At 47.3% G+C, this 18574-nt stretch overlaps 1 protein-coding gene across 1 annotated transcript; it reads right to left on the bottom strand.

Annotated features, from left to right (window-relative positions):
• Nucleotides 1-721: 721 nt before the first annotated feature.
• LOC140491274 (beta-1,3-galactosyl-O-glycosyl-glycoprotein beta-1,6-N-acetylglucosaminyltransferase 3-like) lies at nucleotides 722-15827 on the bottom strand. The gene is made up of 2 exons (XM_072589245.1): nucleotides 15084-15827; nucleotides 722-1472 (listed from the first exon to the last, which is right to left on the bottom strand). Exons 1-2 carry the CDS (start codon nucleotides 15696-15698, stop codon nucleotides 936-938), a joined length of 1152 nt encoding a protein of 383 aa, XP_072445346.1. The 5' UTR covers nucleotides 15699-15827; the 3' UTR covers nucleotides 722-935.
• Nucleotides 15828-18574: the final 2747 nt, after the last annotated feature.

The following is an 18574-nucleotide window of genomic DNA, read 5'->3' as shown; positions in this document are numbered from 1 at the left end:
TAAAAAAAAGTGATGGTCACAACACTGGTCTTGCAGTGTCCAGCTGTAGAGTGCCCACTCGTGCAGTGTTCCAGTAATGCAGTGTCCACTCGTGCAGTGTTCCAGTAATGCAGTGTCCACTCGTGCAGTGTTGAGTATTATTAGTGGATGTGTCCCTGTGAGACTGGGCACAAGTAACCCCATTGACCTGTAGCCAACCACTTCAACTCCTCCTCCCACTCCACAATGACACTTCCTGCACCACCAAATCCAAGCTATCTGACGATTGGAGGAAGAACACCTCATCTTCTGCCTTGGGACCCTCAACCACATGGCATCAACATTAACGTCACTAGTTTCCAAATCTCTCCTCTTCCCGCACCTCATCCCAGATCCAATCCTCCAAATCTGCTCTCTCCTCTTGACCTGTCCATCTTCCTTCCTAACTATATGTTCGACCTTCCCCACCGACCAATCACCATCACCCCCCCTCCCCCCCCCCCACAACACCGATGGATTTACCGAGCACCTTCCCAGCTACCTTCCCCCAAAAGCCCCACCCTCCCTCTATTTATCTCAACCCCCTTATTCCCCCACATTCCTGATGAATGGCTTATACCTGAAACATCGGTTCTCCTGCTCCTCGGATGCTGCCTGCCCTGCCATGCTTTTCCAGCACCATACATTTTGACTCTCACAGTAACTAATGTTACAGTGCTAAGTCTCACAGTGCCCAGTATTACAGTGGATAGTATTAAGGTATCCAATCTCGACAGTGCCCAACACTACAGTGCCCAGCCTCTCACTGTCTAGTGTTACAATGGCCATGTTACAGCATGCAGTCTCACTGTGCCTGGCCTCCACAGCACCCAGTGTTGTAGTATACAATCTCACAGTGCCCAGTCTCTCAGTGTTTCCGATGTCTCACCCACCACCCCTACCACCATTACTGAGGTTTACTCTGTCCCAACCTCCAACCCAGCCCTAATATTACCAAGTGTCCTGTTTCGGAGATATTCCTCCATGCACTGTACTGCTGTGTTGTCCATATTGGGGTCAAACTTATTTGCAAAGAAACATCTCTGACGGACCACCCACTGTAGATCTCCTGCCCCGTACACACAAACCAAGTGGCGATACCTTCCCGTGCAGGGAGGGTATAGGGCACCCCTCGCAACGTCACCAGCCTCAAAGGACCACTTTACTGCCCGGCCAAGTGTCCTGGTGGCTCCTTGGGTGTACGGGATGGAGCCGGGTACATTGGGCATTCTGTGCAGGGTAGCCCACACATGCTCGTCCGGGCTGTAGGTGTCCTCCGACCACTTGAGGAAGGCCTGGATCTCGGCACTATCAAACACATGGCTGACAAACTCTCTGGAGGCCATGAAGTAGGCGCTGCCCACGAAGATGGAGGTGCTGATGTTCGGCTGGTCTTTCAGTTGCGCCGTCAGGACGACTTGGTCGAGGGTATCATGGTGGTATTGCCAACGTTTCTAAAAGGCAGGCACAAGAGAGAGTGAGAGAGACGAGAAAGCAGAAATGATAGCTTTTCAACTTTGCCTATGGCTTTTTCCCTCCCCAACTCCTCTGCACTCTCCTTGCCCCCAGCTCCAGCAAGATCCATGCACACTCCTTCTCTCAGTTACTCACCTTACAGTGGAGAACAAGGCCATTCAGCCCCTCAGGCCTTTCTCACTCCTATTGCCTAGTGCCAGTCACCTGCCTACTTCCCCAAATCCCTGCCTCCCAAACCATCTCCCAATGCTCATTCGCTGAGCAAACATAAAACTCATCCTCAAACTCTCCCAGTGGATCTGGCTCCAAAAATACACTTCAAGCTGTGCCCTCTGATCATAAAGGTTGAGAGCACCAGAAAAATAGATCCTTCAGCCCATCGTGTCTGTGCTGGCAAAACAGGCTCCTTGCTACTCCAGTCTCATTTTCTAGCACTTGGAACATTGCCTTTCATGCCTCACCAGTGCAATGGAGACACTTTTTCCTGTGGTCATCAACTCCTGGAGTGGGACTTGAACACAGAGCTTTTGCCTTCGAGAGAAGGACATGGTGTGCAGGGATATAGTTCTTTGAAAGTTGCATTGCAGATAGACAGGGTGGTGAAGTAGGTGTTTGATACCTTTACTTTCATTGGTCCGTGCATTGAGTATAGGAGTTGGGATGTAATGTTGCAGCTGTAACAGAGATGGATAGAGCTCTGAAAGATAGTGGAATCAAGGGTTATGGGGATAAGGCAGGAACAGGATACTGATTGTGGATGATTAGCCATGATCATAATGAATGGTGGTGCTACTCCTGCACCTATTGTCTATAAGTAGGAGTATCTTTGACTATCTCTGATATGCATTTGCCATTACCAAGTGTGATCTATTGTCTGTAGAGGACATTGGTGAGGCCACTTTTAAAATACTGCATACAATTTGGTTCACCCTTCGAAAGAAAGGATGTTGTTAAACTTGAGAGGGTGCAGAAGAGATTTACCAGGATGTTGCCGAGATTGGAGGGTTTGAGCTACAGTAAGAGGTTGAATAGGCTGGGGCTATTTTCCCTGGAGTGTTGGATGCTGAGGTGTATCCTTACAGAAGTTCATAAAATCAGGAGGAGCATGGATAGATGTTGAAATGATCAGCCGGATGATAGTACACTTCACACAGATTCCTTTATCACATACATGCAAGAAGACTCAACCAGCTGGGTCAAAGCCCACCCTTGCCTGGAGAGTCTGAAACAGGCAGTTGCAATCACACTTTTACACACAAATCAGCATTCCCTTTTCACGAATTACATTTTGATTTCAAGCCTTAGCAACACAACTGATCAATCAGATCCTGATCTAGGTACATGACGTTTAGCATTAGATCATTGACCTTAAACTTCTACAATACCTGTTGAGTGTTGTTTCGGTCTTCCTACCTTCTCACTTAGCTGGGGCCAGTTTCAGTAAGCTAGCTAGCTTGCATACGTGCTTGGCTGCACTTTTCTGTTGCTGCTCAGAATTGTTTAGCTGACCTCCTTTTCTGTTCTTGCCCCATTTTGATTCCTTCCACATCGGCTATATAGCCAAAGGTCTTTTCCCAAGGGTGGGGGAGTCCAAAACTAGAAGCATAGGTTTAAGGTGAGAGGGGAAAGACCTGAGGGTCTTTCACGCAGTGGATGATGTGTGCCTGGAATGAGCTACCAAGAGGTGGTGGAGGCGGCTGGTACAATGACAATATTTAAAAGGCATCTAGATGTGGACATGAATAGGAATAGGTGAGAGAGATATGTGCCAAAGGCTGGCAAATGGGACTAGGTCAGATTGGGATGACTGGTCAGCGCAGACAGGTTGAACATAGAACATAGAACAATACAGCACATAACAGGCCCTTCGGCCCACGATATTGTGCTGAACACTTGTCCTAGCTTAAACACTTATCTATGTACCTATCCAATTGCCGCTTAAAGGTCACCAATGATTCTGACTCTGCCACTCCCACAGGCAGTGCATCCCATGCCCCCACCACTCTCTGGGTAAAGAACCTACCCCTGATATCCCCCCTATACCTTCCACCCTTCACCTGAACTGAAGGGTCTGTTCCATACTGCATGATGCTATGACTCCATGCTCTCTGGTTATTGAGGTTTAGAGCATCAAAATAATAAGTTGCCCTTCAGCCCATCGTGTCTGCACTGGTCAAAAAGACAAGCTTTGAGCTGTTCTCATCACATTTTGCAGCACTTGGCCCATGCTCTTGAGTGTCTCACAACAGCAATGAAGACACCTTCCTATGGCCATCAGCTCCTGGAGTAGGACATGAATCCAAAGCTCCTCCCTCAGAGTGAAGGACACCACACATTAGATTCTCTACAGTATGGAAACAGGCCATTTGGCCCAACAAGTCCACACCAATCCTCTGAAGAGCAACCCATCCACACCCATTACCCTACCCGATATTTACCCCTGACGAATGCACCTGAACACTATGGGCAATTTAGCACGACAAATCTACCTGGCCTGCACATCTTTATGGATTGTGGCAGGAAACCAGAGCACCCGGAGGAAACCCACGCAGACATGGGGAGAATGTGCAAACTCCACACAGACAGTCGCCCAAGGCTGGAATCGAACCCAGGTCTTTGACGCTGTGAGGCAACAGTGCTAACCACTGAGCCACCGTGCCACCCCTTCCGCAAGACACAAGACACTTTATTTACATTGTATCAAAAGATATCTTTTATCCTCGGTCCTTGTGGCATCATGCATGGGAGATATGGATCCTTGGTTACCAAGGGGAGGATAGATTATCGATGGTATGCAGGAATGTGGATGGTGGAACAGGATCAAAAGGGCCAATGGCCTACTCTTGTTCCTTGTATGTATGGGAGCTGATTTTCTTTTATACAACTTACATCGGAACTTGCCATCATTTCATACAAATGTAGTTTAGGCTTCATTTGCATTTCAATTCCTCAGATCTCCCTACTATGCCTCTAACCCAAAATCTTACGTCTGCATTCCATTGCACTTGTACAATCGGTGAACAGTGAAGTATATTTCCTTGTCTTAATTACCGAGTGCTCACCCATTCAATAAACCTCACCCCAATCTCCTTTATTCCAGTGGGAGCATCGTTGACCTTTCCAACTGAGCCATCCAACTTAAACTCTGGCACCATTCTGCGAAATCTCCTCCCTGTCCTGAGAGCCCTCACATCATTTTATAGTCACCGGAAATGACCACAACAATCCAACTGGGGCTAAACCAATTCGACATGCAGCATAACTCAACCATTTATTGGCATCAATGCCTCTATTTATGAAGCCTTCTGCTTTTCTACCCTCTTATGGCCTCCCCCATCTTCTAATGTTGATGGATGTTTTTCGCCAGATCCCTCTAATCCTGCGCACTCTTTACGATTGTGCCATTACATTTCTATTACCTTCTCCCAAAACATATTACCTTACACTCTTCTGTATTCACCTCTGACTGGATGCTGTCTGTTCATTGTGGTGACTCTGGACAATTCACATCATCCTCACCATTTGCCAATCCTCCAGGTTTATCATTGTCCCGAATATGGGCATTTTGCCACATACTGCAAGATTGATATCACTGACATATTGAATAAAAGCAGTCATCTATTTAGGGCTGAGATGCGGAAACATTTCTTAACTTACAGGAGAGTGAAGTTATGGAATTCTGTACCACAGAAAGCTGTGGAGTTTGAGTCATTGAATATATCCAAGAATGCGATTAACAAATATTTAGGTTTCAAAAGCATCAAAGGCATGGGGAGAAAGTGGTAGTATGGCATTGAGATTGAGCATTAGCCATGATCATATAGTATGGTGGGCCTCATGGAGGGCCAAATCATCTTCTCCTGCTCCGGATCTTGATGTTTATATGTCCCAGCTGTGTGGATCATTCCCATCTCCGAACCACCCATCCAAAACAAGATCCATGAATCAGGGCTTGTGTTGTCAATTTTGTTGTCCAGCCGTTTTTATCTAGTATCTAGTGAAACACTTCATTGAATCCAGTTCAGACAACATTCTCTGCATTCGAATTCTCAGCTGCTTCATCAATGCATGATGCGACGTTGGAGACTTACCTTTTGAAAACCTGCATTGGCTTCGCTTCATTAATTTGATCTAAGGCAGGTTGGTGCGAATTGCAGCCATAACTACCAGCATCAATGTCAAGTGCATGATACAAAGTAAACTAGGATCCATGCGGTGTGAGCCTCGGAGACCCAGGTTCAAGTCGCTTCTGCTCCAGAGTTGTGCGATAACATCTTTGAACAGTTTCATCAGTAAATGTAAGACCATTAACAAGTCGGGACAGGAGTCGGCCATTTGGTCCCTCAAGCCAGCTTCACTAGGATCGTGGCTGATTCAACATTCCTCAAGTCCAAGTCCATGTTTCATCCAATATTCCATTAGTCTTCCCAATTACCTGCTACCCCCGTGTGCAAACTTTCCATGTTTCATTCACTAGTTCCTCCAAGTCCCTTTGTATTGCAACTTTCTGAAGCTTTCTCCATTTAAATAATATTCTATTCTTTTGATTTCCCTTCCAAATGAACAACTTCACATTTTCCCACATTGCACTCCATTTGCCAACATTTTTGCCAACTTAACCTATCAATATCTGACTGTAAAGCACATAAGACAACATTTTTTACTGTAACTCGATTATATATTACAGTAATATATCAGCAAGGTTTGAGAAGGTTTGTAGCTCAGGTTGAGGTTCTCGATGTAGATTTGTTCGCTGAGTTGGAAGGTTCACTGAAGATGTTGCCTAGTATGGTGACAAACATCTGAAAATGAACCTTCCAGCTCAACGAGCAAACCTACATCCAGAGTAATATTTCAAGTCAATCTCAGAGTACAACGGGATCTTGATCAGATGAGCTGATAGGCCAAGGACTGCCAGATGGAGTTTAATGTCGAGAAATGTGAGGTGCTCCATTTTGGAAAGGCAAATCAGGGCAGGAATAATACACTTCATGGTAAAGTCTGGGGAGTGACGATGAAGCAAGAGATCTTGGAATGCTGATTCATAGTTTCTTGAAAATGGAGTCGCAGATAAACAGGGTAGTGAAGAAGTCGTTTGCTATGCTTGCCATTATTGGTCAGTGCATTATGTGTAGGAGTTGGGAGGTCATGCTGTGGCTGAACAGGACATTGGTTTGGCAACTTCTGGAATACAGCATGCAATTCTGGTCTCCCTGCTATAGGAAGGATGTTGTGAAACTTGAAAAGGTTCAGAAAAGATTTACAAGGATGTTGCCAGAGTTGAGTGAGGAAATGCAGGAGATTGGTACTAAATGTGGAATAATTACAGACACAATGGGCTGAATGGCATCCTTCTGCAAAAATTCTTTAATTCTGTGACTGGTGCAGAGGGAGATTAACTTCAAGGTTCATGTTATCAGGAGGACCACCAAAGCCCTTTCCTTAGCTGAGTGGTCAGAAAACTCCCTACTCTTTATTTGAACTAAGGTATAACCTGTCTCCACCATAGCAAAAGTCAGCCATTCGTCCCTTCAAGTCTGCTCCACCATTCAAGAAGATCACTGCTCTTCTGGTTGCAATTTCAATTCCACATTTCTGTTGGTTGCCCCGGGGTCCTTATCTTTTTTTAAAAAAAGGTCACCTTGCTCACCCTTTCATAACTTCATCAACTCAGCCTTCACAACTTCGTACAGAAGAGATTTACACAGTGCAACAGCCGTCTCAGGGGAAAATAATTCTGCAAGGCATTGGTGAGGTCACTTTTGGAGTATTGGGTAAATTTGTGATCGACCTGCTGTCGGAAGGGTGTTGTTAAACTGCAAAGGATGCAGAATAGATTTACAAAGATGTTGCCAGGACTGCAGGGTTTTAGTTATAAGGAGAGGCTAGATAGGCTAGGACTTTTCTCACTGGAATATTGGAGGGTGAAGGGTGACCATATCGCGGTTTATAAAATTGTGGGGGAAATCAATAAAAGTGAATAGCCCTGGGATAGGGGAGTCCAAACCCAGAGGGCATAGGTTTAAGGTGAGACCTGAGGGTGGTGCAAATACGGAGCAAGTTGCCAAAAAGAATTGTTGTAGTGGGTACAATCACAAGATTTAACAGACGACATAAATAGGACAAGTTTAGGGGGATATGGACCAAACACAGGATAATGGGACTAGTTCCAATTAGGATACCTGCTTGGCATGGATGAGTTGGACAAAAGGGTATGTTTCGGTGCTGTAGGACTCTGACGATATCTTATTCTACAGAACATCTTGTCAAACCTACAAGAGAAAGCAATGTCCCATCAACCACCTTATCATGTCCCCTCAGAGAAATTTATACATTTCAAAAAGATCTCTCAGATTTCCAAACATAAATGTATAAAAGCCAATTTGTTCAACCTTCCTTCATAAGATAAACCCTTCATTCCCAGGAAAAAGGCAGGTGAAACTTGCTGTCAATGTAATTATTTTATGTTTTAAATGAGAGAAAAATGTACAGACTGATTCTGATGCGGTCTCATCAAGGCTTTGTATGGCACTCTGTCCACCCCTCAGGCCTGGAAATGGACACTACATTTTGAAGAAAAATGTCTGTGCTAATGGACTCTGGACTAGAAAGGACTCTGTTTGTTGGTAATTAACTGTCATGTGGTTTGTTGGGTTTATCACCTGCACTGTCTTGCATGTCCCTGGGTCTGGCAGGCCTTACCGTGAGCTGGGAGGCTCATGGGTCGTCCTGAAAGCTGTCACCCCGAGAGCCGGCGAGTGGGTAGGCCACCCTATGACAGTCTCCCGAGAGCTAGATGGTGGGTAGACCATTCTGAGCACTGTCATCCTGAAAAGGGGTAATCGGGACGGGCTGTCCTCGAGGTGGTCGAAAGCTGTGTCAGAGCAGCCGAGAGCTAGAAAGCGCGTAGGGACGGGCTGAGATCCAGAAGACTTGTGGGCTGCCCTGCACACTGTCGACCCAGGGAAGGGGACAGACTGTCCTAGAGGTGGCCGAAAAGTGTGCCAGGATAGCCACTGGCCAGATGGTGCATCGGGGTGGGTGAGAGCCCAATGGTACGTAGGGGCAGACCGAGAGCTAGAAGGTTAGCAGCCGTCCTCAGCGTTGTCACCCCAGGTGGGTACTGAGGCGGGCAGTCCTAGAGGTGGTCGAAAGGTGTGTCAGGGCGGGCTGAGAGCCGGAAGGCGCGTAGGGGTGGGCTGCCTTAGAATGGTTGGAAGGTGAGAGGGCCGGGGGCTTGCTGGGTCTGTATTATCTGCACTTTTTAATGTAACAGGATTGTCTTATGCATAAATGTCATTGTTGCTGTCTTTTCATATTTGAAACTGGGATTTGTGGTTTGTCCTCAATTCCCTGTGAACTGGTTGAACGGTAGGGTTTGGGGCCGAGATTTGCTGCTCCTCTCCCTTGTAAAATTGCTGTTGTATACAGCTGTAAATGTTAACTGTTGTGCTGTAACCTCTTTTTTGTAATTGTTTAATAAAATAAAATAAAACAGGGGAATGCTCCTCTCCCTTGTAAAATTGCTGCCTCTTGTGTACAGTTGGAAATGTTAACTGTTTTTATAAACTGTTTCATAAAATTTATAAACAGGAGATTCAGAGGTCTTCTCGATTTAGGGGACTGACTCTGTGCTGGCTGGGTCACAGTGTGTTACTGTTGGTTTCTGCTTGTTTTTTGTGTGGGGGATACCTGATTCCTGAACTAGCTGAATTATTTAGCCAGCTTGTTAACTGGTCTTCCTTTAGTGAGGACTGATTGTTAAACTCCTGATGCACATAATGTGTCTCAGGTGTAACTCAGTTCTCATTAGGGGATTGCTGTTTCACTGGCTGGTTACAGTCTGTGTGTTACTCTTTTCTTCACCTTTGAGAAAAGGACAATGTTAATTTTGTGGTAGGGCTTTGCCCTTGGACTCTAGTTTTCTTTGTTTTTTGTATGTGTCCTCACTGTTTGGACTGAGCCCTTGTGGAAGACATACATTTTATCAGAGGAGCTGTTCCTATGGGGAGGCCTAGCCCTGAGACTGGGCCTCTGAAGGTTGAACACCTGTGTGTGTGCTGGGAGATGACACTTGCTGTATCCTGGAGTTTGGGAGAAGACCTTTCCTTCAGGAGTGGACCAAAACGCCTGTGAGTTAACTACCTTTACAATGTACTGTGTTCCTGTGAGTGGGCCTGGCTCTTCAAGGATGTGCCAGGACTCCATGGAGACTGAACACCTATGTGCTCTGGGGTGTGCATTTGCTGCCTTTGGGAGTGGACTCTGCCCTTGGTTGTAGACCCTGTTTTTAGCAGTGGTCTCTATTTCTGATAACACATGTCGTAAACTGGAATGGACTCTGTTCTTGAGAACTTTTTTTGAAGACTCAATATTTGGACTCTGTTCCAGAAAGGACTCTGTTTTTTCACAATTAACTCTATCGTGTTTCTTTGTTGGGCTTATCACCTGCACTGTCTTGTGTGTCCCTGGGTCTGCAGGCCTTACTGTGAGCTGGGACATTCATGGGTGGTCCTGAAAGCTGTCACCCCTGAGAACCAGAGGGTGGGTAGGCCACCCTGATGCCTGTTGCCCCTAGAGCCAGTAGGTGGGTAGGCCATTCTGAGCGCTGTCGTCCTGAGAAGGGGTAATCTGGATGGACTGTTCTACAAGTGGTCGAAACGTGTGTCAGGGTGGACCGAGACCTGGAAGGTGCGTAGGGGCGGGCTGCCTTAGAGCTTCCAGAAGGTGGGAGGGATTTGGGGGGGGTGGGGGGGGAAGGCTTGCTGGTTTTTTTTTGGGGGGTCTGTATTGTATGCTCTGTTTCTTACACAATTGGACTGTCTTATATGTATGAATGTCATTGTTACTGTTTGTAATGATTGAAACTGGGATTTGAGGTTTGTCCTCATTTCCCTGAAAACCGGTTGAAGGTCAGGGTTTGGGGCTTGGCTTTTGTCATTCCCCTCCCTTGTAAAATTGCTGTTTCTCTGTATATCGCTGTAAATGTAATTGTTTGTTTGTATAAACTGTGAATTGTTTAATAAAATATAAATAAACAGGACTGTCTGTTTCCCTTCTTCCCAGTGATGGAATATAAATTGTGAGGAGCAATTATAAATGTTGTCTGCAAAATCACAAAGCTAAATCATGAAAGAGGAAGGGGAGTGTAGGTTAAGCTAGATATGCTTTGTACAAACACCGAGAAGCATCTGTTTCCCGCTTCTGCAAAAACAAAAACCACAATCAAGAGGTCATAAGGCTCAGCGTGGACGAAGAATGAGAGGAAATGTTGCTTTAGAAAGCAAGGAAGCAGATGGCAGTGAAGGAGGATATACGCTAACAATAGACCACAGAGGGACGTAGTGAAATGGTAAAGCAAAACCTGTTCTGTTACGCACAAGGCCAGATAAGGCAAGAGATAAGCAAGAGGAATGGGTGCTGGGTTTAGAGTAGTGGGAGGAGGGAAAGAGAAATGAATTGTATCAAGGTTTTGTACTGTGTGCCTATCTTGTAGACACCACTCTTGCAAGAGGATATCAGATGATACTGCTGCTGCAGATCTTGTCTTGGACTGAAATTATGAAGTGAGTGGGATCTATTTCCCACATAAATTAAGATTTACACACTTGTTGTTTTTCACTGCATCTGACACCTACACACATGACATGGGTACAAGGAGAAAAATAAGCACGACTGCTGTTGGGTTGTAGTGGAAGAAAAATAAACAGGCATGTCAAGGGATCTGCTCAGAGAGCTGGCTCTAGGGGAGCTGGATCAGCATATGAAGGACTCTTCAATCCTCTTGAGGAGAGGAGACTGACTTTGAAATAGCCTCAGTGTGTCTTATGTGCTGCTGTTGGTGTCCTCCTCCTGAGGAGGAGTTTATTTTTTTTTCATAGTTTGTTGTGGTTTCTTCTTATTTCTGTTAATTTGAAGCTGTGCTCAGCTACTACCACCACTGCTGCTACAGTCTGGGTCTGGGCCTGCTCCTGCTACTGAAGCCTGGACCTCACCTGCACCGCTGCTGCTGCTGCTGCTGCCTGGGCCTACCTACACCTGGGGATGACTTCGACTGCTACTTCTGAGGCTGCTTCTGAAAAAATAAACAGGACGATCAGATGTTCTGTTCACTCTGAGCTGGCTCTGAGGAAGGTGGATCCGTGTCAAGGGCTCCATGTGTAAACAAAAAGGTGAGTTGGTGACTGGATAATGGCCTCTGTCAAGTTATTCCTGATGTAGGGGTTTCCTGCTCCTCGGATGCTGCCTGACCTGCTGTGCTTTTACAACACTGCTCTAATCTTGACAATAATCTCCAGCATCTGCAGTACCCACTTACAGTCCTAGAGATGTACAGCATGGAAACAGATCCTTCGGTCCAATCTGTCCACGCCGACCAGATATCCCGACCCAATCTAGTTCCACCTGCCAGCACCCGGCCCATATCCCTCCAAACCCTTCCTATTCATATACCCATCCAAATGCCTCTTAAATGTTGCAGTTGTACCAGCCTCCACCACATCTTCTGGCAGCTCATTCCATAAGCGTACCACACTCTCCATGAAAATGTTGCCGCTCAGGTCTCTTTTATATCTTTCCCCTCTCACCCGAAATGAATGCCCTCTAGTTCTGGACTCCCCGACCCCAGGGAAAAGACTTTGTCTATTTATCCTATCCATGCCCCTCATAATTTTGTAAACCTCTATAAGGTCACCCCTCAGCCTCTGACGCTCCAGGGAAAACAGCTTCAGCCTGTTCAGCCTCTCCCTATAGCTCAAATCCTCCAACCCTGGCAACATCCTTGTAAATCATTTTGGAATCCTTTCAAGTTTCACAACATCTTTCCAATAGGAAGGAGACCCAGAATTGCATGCAATATTACAACAGGGCCTATCCAATGTCTTGTACAGCCGCAACATGACCTCGTAACTTCTGTACTCCATACTCTGATCAATAAAGGAGCATATACCAAACGCTGCCTTCACTATCCTATCTACCTGCGACTCCCCTTCAAGGAGCTACGAACTTGCACTCCAAGGTCTCTTTGTTCAGCGACACTCCCAAGGACCTTACCATTAAGTGTATAAGTCCTGCTAAGCTTTGCTTTCCCAAAATGCAGCACCTCACATTTATCTGAATTAAACTCCATCTGCCATGTCTCAGCCCATTGGCCCATCTAGTCCAGATCCTGTTGTAATCTGAGCTAACCCTCTTCGCTGTCCACTACACCTTCAATTTTGGTGTCATCTGCAAACTTACTAACTGTATCTCTTATGCTCACATCTGAATCATTTATGTAAATGACAAAAAGTAGAGGGCCCAGCACCGATCCTTGTGGCACTTCACTGGTCACAGGCCTCCAGTCTGAAAAACAACCCTCAACCACCACCTATCTATCTTTTGAGCCAGTTCTGTATCCAAATGGCTAGTTCTCCCTGTATTCCATGAGATCTAATCTTGCTAATCAGTCTCTCATGGGGAACCTTGTTGAATACCTTACTGAAGTCCATGCAGATGACATCTACTGCTCTGCCCTGATCAATCCTCTTTGTTACTTCAAAAAACTCAATCAAGTTTGTGAGACTATTTCAATATCAACCTAAGAACAATCCTTTACATGCTCTGAACCGAACTTACATTCTTCTGTTCACTCTTATCTCTTGAGGGGTAGCCATGAGCACCCACATGGGCCCCAACTATGCCTGCCTCTTCATCCAGCGGTACCATTCCCCACGTTTTCCTCCACTACATTGATGTCTGGATTAGCACTACCTCGTATTTGCATGAGGTAGTTGAAAAGTTCATTAATTCTACCAACACCTTCCAACCTGATCTCAAATTCACCCGGACAATCTCTGACACCTGCTTCCCCTTCCTGGACCCCTCCATCTCTGGCAACCGACTAACCGTGGACATCTACTACAAACCCACCAACTCCCACAGCTACCTGAAATACACCTTCTCACACCCTGCCCCTATAAAAACACTATCCCTTATTTCCCAATTTCTCTGCCTCTGTTCCCAGGAGGACCAATTCCACCACAGAACATCCCAGATGGCGTCCTACCTCAAAAAGTACAATTTCCTCTCCCACATGGTTGACAATGCCCCCCAGTGCATCTGCTCCATTTCCTGTACCTTCACCCTTGAACCACACTCCTCCCAACGTGACAGGGACAGAACCCCTTGGTCTTCACCTTCTGCCCCACCAACAGCCAGATACATTGCATTATCCTCCACCACTTCTGCCACTTACAAACAGACCGCACCATTAGGGACATATTTCCCTCTGCACTCCACCTGCATTTCAGAGACCATTCCCTTTGCAATTCCCTTGTCAGATTCACACCCCCTACCACCCTCCCCTCCTGGCACCTTCCCTGGCCACTGAAAGAAGTGCAAAACCTGCACCCACACCTCCCCTCTCCCCTCCGACCAAGGCTCCAAAGGATCCTTCCACATCTGACAGAAATATACTTGTACCTCCACCAATGTCATCTACAGCATCCATTGCACCCAATATGGTCTCCTCTACAGCGGGGAGACAGAACTCTGACTTGTGGATTGTTTCAGCGAACATCTCTGGGACACTCACACCCACCAACCAACCCCACCGCCCCATGGCTGAACACTTTAACTCCCCCTCCCACCAAGGGCATGCAGGTTCTGGGCCGCCTCCATCACCAAACCCTTACCAGCTAATGCCTGGATATTCCACCTTGGAACCCTGCAACCAGGTGGATCAATGTCGATTTCACTAGTTTCCTCATTTCCCCACCCCAATTTATCGCAGTCCCAAGCCTCCAACTCAGCACCACCCTCCTGACCGGTCCATCTTGCTTCCCACCTGTCCACTCTACCTTCCACACACACCCCCCCCCTCCCCCACCCCCCAGCATACCTTCATCTATCTATCTCATTCCCAGCTACCTTCCACCCCCAGCCCCACACCCATCCCACTTACCTCTAAGCCCCCTGGTCCACAAGCCTCATTCCTGACGAAGGGCTTATGTCCAAAACATTGATTCTTCTGCTCTTCAGATACTGCCTGACCCGTTGTGCTTTTCCAGTGCCACACTCTTGTCTCTGATCTCCAGCATCTGTAGTCCTCACTTTTTCCTACACTCTTAACCTACCTACATTCCTGTATACTCGCGTAATCTGTCTATATCCCTCCTTATCCCTGGCCCAGCCCTCTCTCTCTACCCCATCCCTTTCACCTGACCATCTTCCTTTCCACCCATCTGCTCCACCCCACCCACTGTCCAATCACAGCCACCTCCTCCCTACATCCACCAATCGCCATCTCATCCACCTTTCCCCAGCCCCACACCCCCATTTCTTCTGCAGCCCCTTTCTCTCCCCGGGTTCTGATGAAAGTTTCCGACTTGAAACGTCAATTGCCCTTCTCCTCTGTTTGCAGCTCAACTCTCCAACTCCTCTATATTCCTTTGTACATTGTGAACCTCCCTCCATGCAATTGAACAGTTTTAACAACTCTGTATCTCTTTGTACAGTCGAGAGGTAAAGGACTGGAGGGGAGAGAGAGAGGGAGGGAGGATGGAAAACACTTGGATGAAGAGAGGCCGAGCAGATAGGAAGGCGGTTACCTTTTTGAACCCTGGTGCAGGATCTGACTCAATCACGTTGGAGCCGTTCAGAGCTCTGAGGCTGCGGACTATCTCCCGGTTGGTCTTCAGGGGGAAGTCTTGGCCACACACATTGATGAAGTACGTCCAGGGGACAAGGCTCTCCAGCAGCTCCTTCATGCAGTTGAGATCTGCCTGAACTCTGCTCCATCCAGCATAGGTCACCCACTCCAGCTTGGCTGCGACAAAGACATTGTGGAAACACGAAGCGATGGCCTGAACGGCCGCATGAAATTGACTCGGGGATTTGCGGTCCACGTGGATACAGTAGACATTCTGTGGGGCGTAAATGCTCCGTAGAAGCCTCTCGAACATCTCAATGCTCTGGTGGATGACCATGGAGAAAGCCAAGGGGAAGAGTTCCTCCTCAGGGCTCAGGGGGACAGTGATATACTTGCGGGCCCTCACAAACGATCTGCAATTTCGGGTCATGTTCAGATAATCTCCCTCAGTGACGGCCTGGTGCTTGAGGGAGACAGTAATGGAGTTGAGGAGGGCCCTTTCCACCTCCTGCCTGTCCCCCTGGATGATCTGCCAGCAGGTGGAGTTCTCTTCGACCAGCAGGTGTTCCTGCATTGGACTGGCGCCTGGTTTCACCAGCCTGAGGGTCAGCCGGCCCCCTCCTCTCTGGACCAGCAGCCATTGGCACAACAAGACCACACTGAGTACACACAGAGCTGATCTGAGGCACGACCAACGGGTACAACGCTGGCTCAACTTGGGCATGGCACTTTCCAGAGGGCAGTGTCCCCAGCCTATAGGCGATAGGCAAATGCAGAATGGATGCTCTCTGTGCTGGGCAGCACTGCCTCCACCAGGCCCTTGGGGAAGGAGTGACTGCAATTTGCTGGAGAGGTCGCACCAGCCAGTCCCCTCGTTGTTAGACTCTTGTCTTCCCTTTTCCCCAAGATTCAACGAATGACTCCGACTTTTACTCCCTCTTCCCCCCGGAACTGCTCTCCCTCTGGAATTCCTCTCCCTCTCTCCGTTATCCCTTTGTAACCCCTCTCCCTCTTTAACCCCTCTCCCTTTATAATCCCTCTCCTCCACTAACTCATCTCTCTCCCTCAGTAACTGCTCTCTCTCGTTCCTCCTCTCTCTGTCCCTCTGTAACTCCTCTCTCTCTTTCTCTGTCCCTCAGTAACTCCTCTCCTCCCTCTCTCGGTAACTCTCTCTCTCTCTCTCTCTCTCTCTCTGTAACTCCTCTCCCTCTCTCTGTCTCTCTCAGTAACTCCTCCCGCCCTCCTCTGGATGAAACCCAGCCAATGTTCCGTTGTTTCTCTCTCGGAGTCCGGGCTCCTCTCGCTGCTGTCTGCCTGCCTGGCTACAGGCGTTTCCTTCCCCGGTCTCTGCTTCTCTCCGGCCGTTCCTGGATCGGTGTTGCCCGGGTGAAGGAAACGAGAGGATCGCGATGGTGTGCAGTCTGGATCGGAGAACCTACTACCAGAGAGACACAGAGCCAGCCAAGCCCAATAAACCACGCCCCAGCCTGGGCTGAGATGCTCTTTCAGGAAGGAACCTGCCATCGAGCCCACAACAATGTGGGAGGGGTAACCCTTGGATGAAGAGAGAACCAGGAGACGGGAAGTGGTTACCTGTTTGTACTGTGACTCTTAACTGCCCTCTGGGCTATTAGGGATGGCCAATAAACACGGGCCCGGCCAACGGTGCCCCCATCCCATCAATTTATTTGAAAAAAAGTGACAATAGTAAATCAAGTTAAATCAAACTTCACCACCCCTCATCTCTTTCTCTCTCTCTCTTTGATGCGAAATTGGAATTATGGTGATTTCGCCGTTCATAATAAAGATGTGAATCTGAGTACAGCAAGTTGATCTGAATCCAAAAAAAAATTCCCCAGTCGAGAGTGACTCAGAGGTTAGCATTGCTGGAGCACAGTGCCAGGAACCAGAGTTTGATTCCAGCCTTGGGTGGCTGTGTGGAGTTTTGCATGTGTCTGCTTGGGTACCCTTCGGGTGCTCTGATTTCAAAGATGTTCAAGTTAGGTGGATTGGCCATGCTGAATTGGCCATAATGTCCAGGGATGTGCAGGCTAGGTGGGTTACCATAGCCACACACACACACACAGCAGAACACTCCTGCAGGTTTAGGCAATGCTCAATCTAATGCAACATCCTGGTGGATCTCCTTTGCCCCCCCCCCAGTACAATCACATCCTTCCTATAATGCGGTGACCAGAACTGCACACAGTATTCCAGTTGTGGTCTCACCAAAATCCTATAAACCTCCAACATGACACCTCCCTGCTCATGTATTCAGTGGCTTTGACCCTTCTTAATTCCCTTACCTGCCTATCCTACTGCCTTCATGGCATGGCTGGACACACAAACCAGGATCCGTCTAATCTTCTGTGCTTGCCAGGGTCCTCCTATTTAACATGTACTCCCTTGCCATGTTAGTCCTCCAGAAATGCATGTCACAGAAATTTGGGCATTCAGTAGCACAGAATGGAGAAAAACAATGACTGGCATCAAGAGCTGGCATCTTTTAAACATTGTAACTGTGCCCACATACATTACTTCATCTGGTAGTTCATTCCATCACAAACCACTCTGGGGAAAAAAGAGTTGCTCCTCAATCTTTAAATATTTTTCCTCTGACCTTACAAACATGGCCCTGAGTCTGAACTCCCCCACACTAGGGAAAAGACCCTTGTCATTCACCTTATCAATATCAAAATCTGTCATGATTTTATAACCTCAACAAGGTCACCCCTCAATTTCCTATGCTCCAGTGAAAAACACGCACAGTTCTGATGTGGATCCTTCAGAGAGGGGACAGAAAATGTTTACCAGGACGTTGCCTGGAATGGGGGATTTTACCTGTGAAGAAAGATTGGATAGACTGGGTTTGTTTTCACTAGAATGCAGGAGGTTGAGGGGCGACCTTATAGAAGTTTATAAGATTGTGAATGGCATGGATAGGGTGGAAAGTATGAGGCCTTTGCTCAGGGTGGGAGTGTCAGTTACTCGGGGACACAGGTTCAAGGTGCAGGGGTCAGGGGGGTGTTTAAAAGAGATATGTGAGGCATGTTTATCATGGAAAGGGTGGTGAATTCATGGAACACACTGCCAGAACAGACAATGGAAGCAGACATAATTGTGGCTTTCAAGAAGCATCCAGCAGCAGGCATGAATAGGAAGGGAACAGGGGAATACGGATCCTGTAAGTGAAGACAGTTTTAATATGGAAGGCAAACTGTGTCAGTACAGGCTTGGAGGGTTGAAGGGCCTGTTCCTGTGCTGTAATGTTCTTTGTAAAATGTCCCCAGCCTCTCCAGTCTACTTTTATATCTCAAACCCTGCAACATCCTGATAAATCTTTTCTGAACCGTCTCCAGTTTAATAATATCGTTCCTACAGCAGCATGAGTAGAACAGGACACAGTTTTCCAGAACTGGCCTTACCAACTTCCTGTCCAACCTCAGCACA

The sequence above is a fragment of the Chiloscyllium punctatum genome, chromosome 19 (genome assembly GCF_047496795.1).
Source record: "Chiloscyllium punctatum isolate Juve2018m chromosome 19, sChiPun1.3, whole genome shotgun sequence".
Taxonomy (NCBI): domain Eukaryota; kingdom Metazoa; phylum Chordata; class Chondrichthyes; order Orectolobiformes; family Hemiscylliidae; genus Chiloscyllium; species Chiloscyllium punctatum.
Note: the sequence above shows the minus strand (reverse complement) of the source record. Positions and strands in the feature narration are given on the sequence as shown.

Coding starts and splice junctions, on each gene's coding strand:
- LOC140491274 (XM_072589245.1), bottom strand. CDS start 15,698: ATGCAGGAACACCTGCTGGTCGAAGAGAACTCCACCTGCTGGCAGATC. Junction 1,473..15,083: donor CTGCACCAGGGTTCAAAAAG/GTAACCGCCTTC, acceptor CCTGCCTTTTAG/AAACGTTGGCAATACCACCA.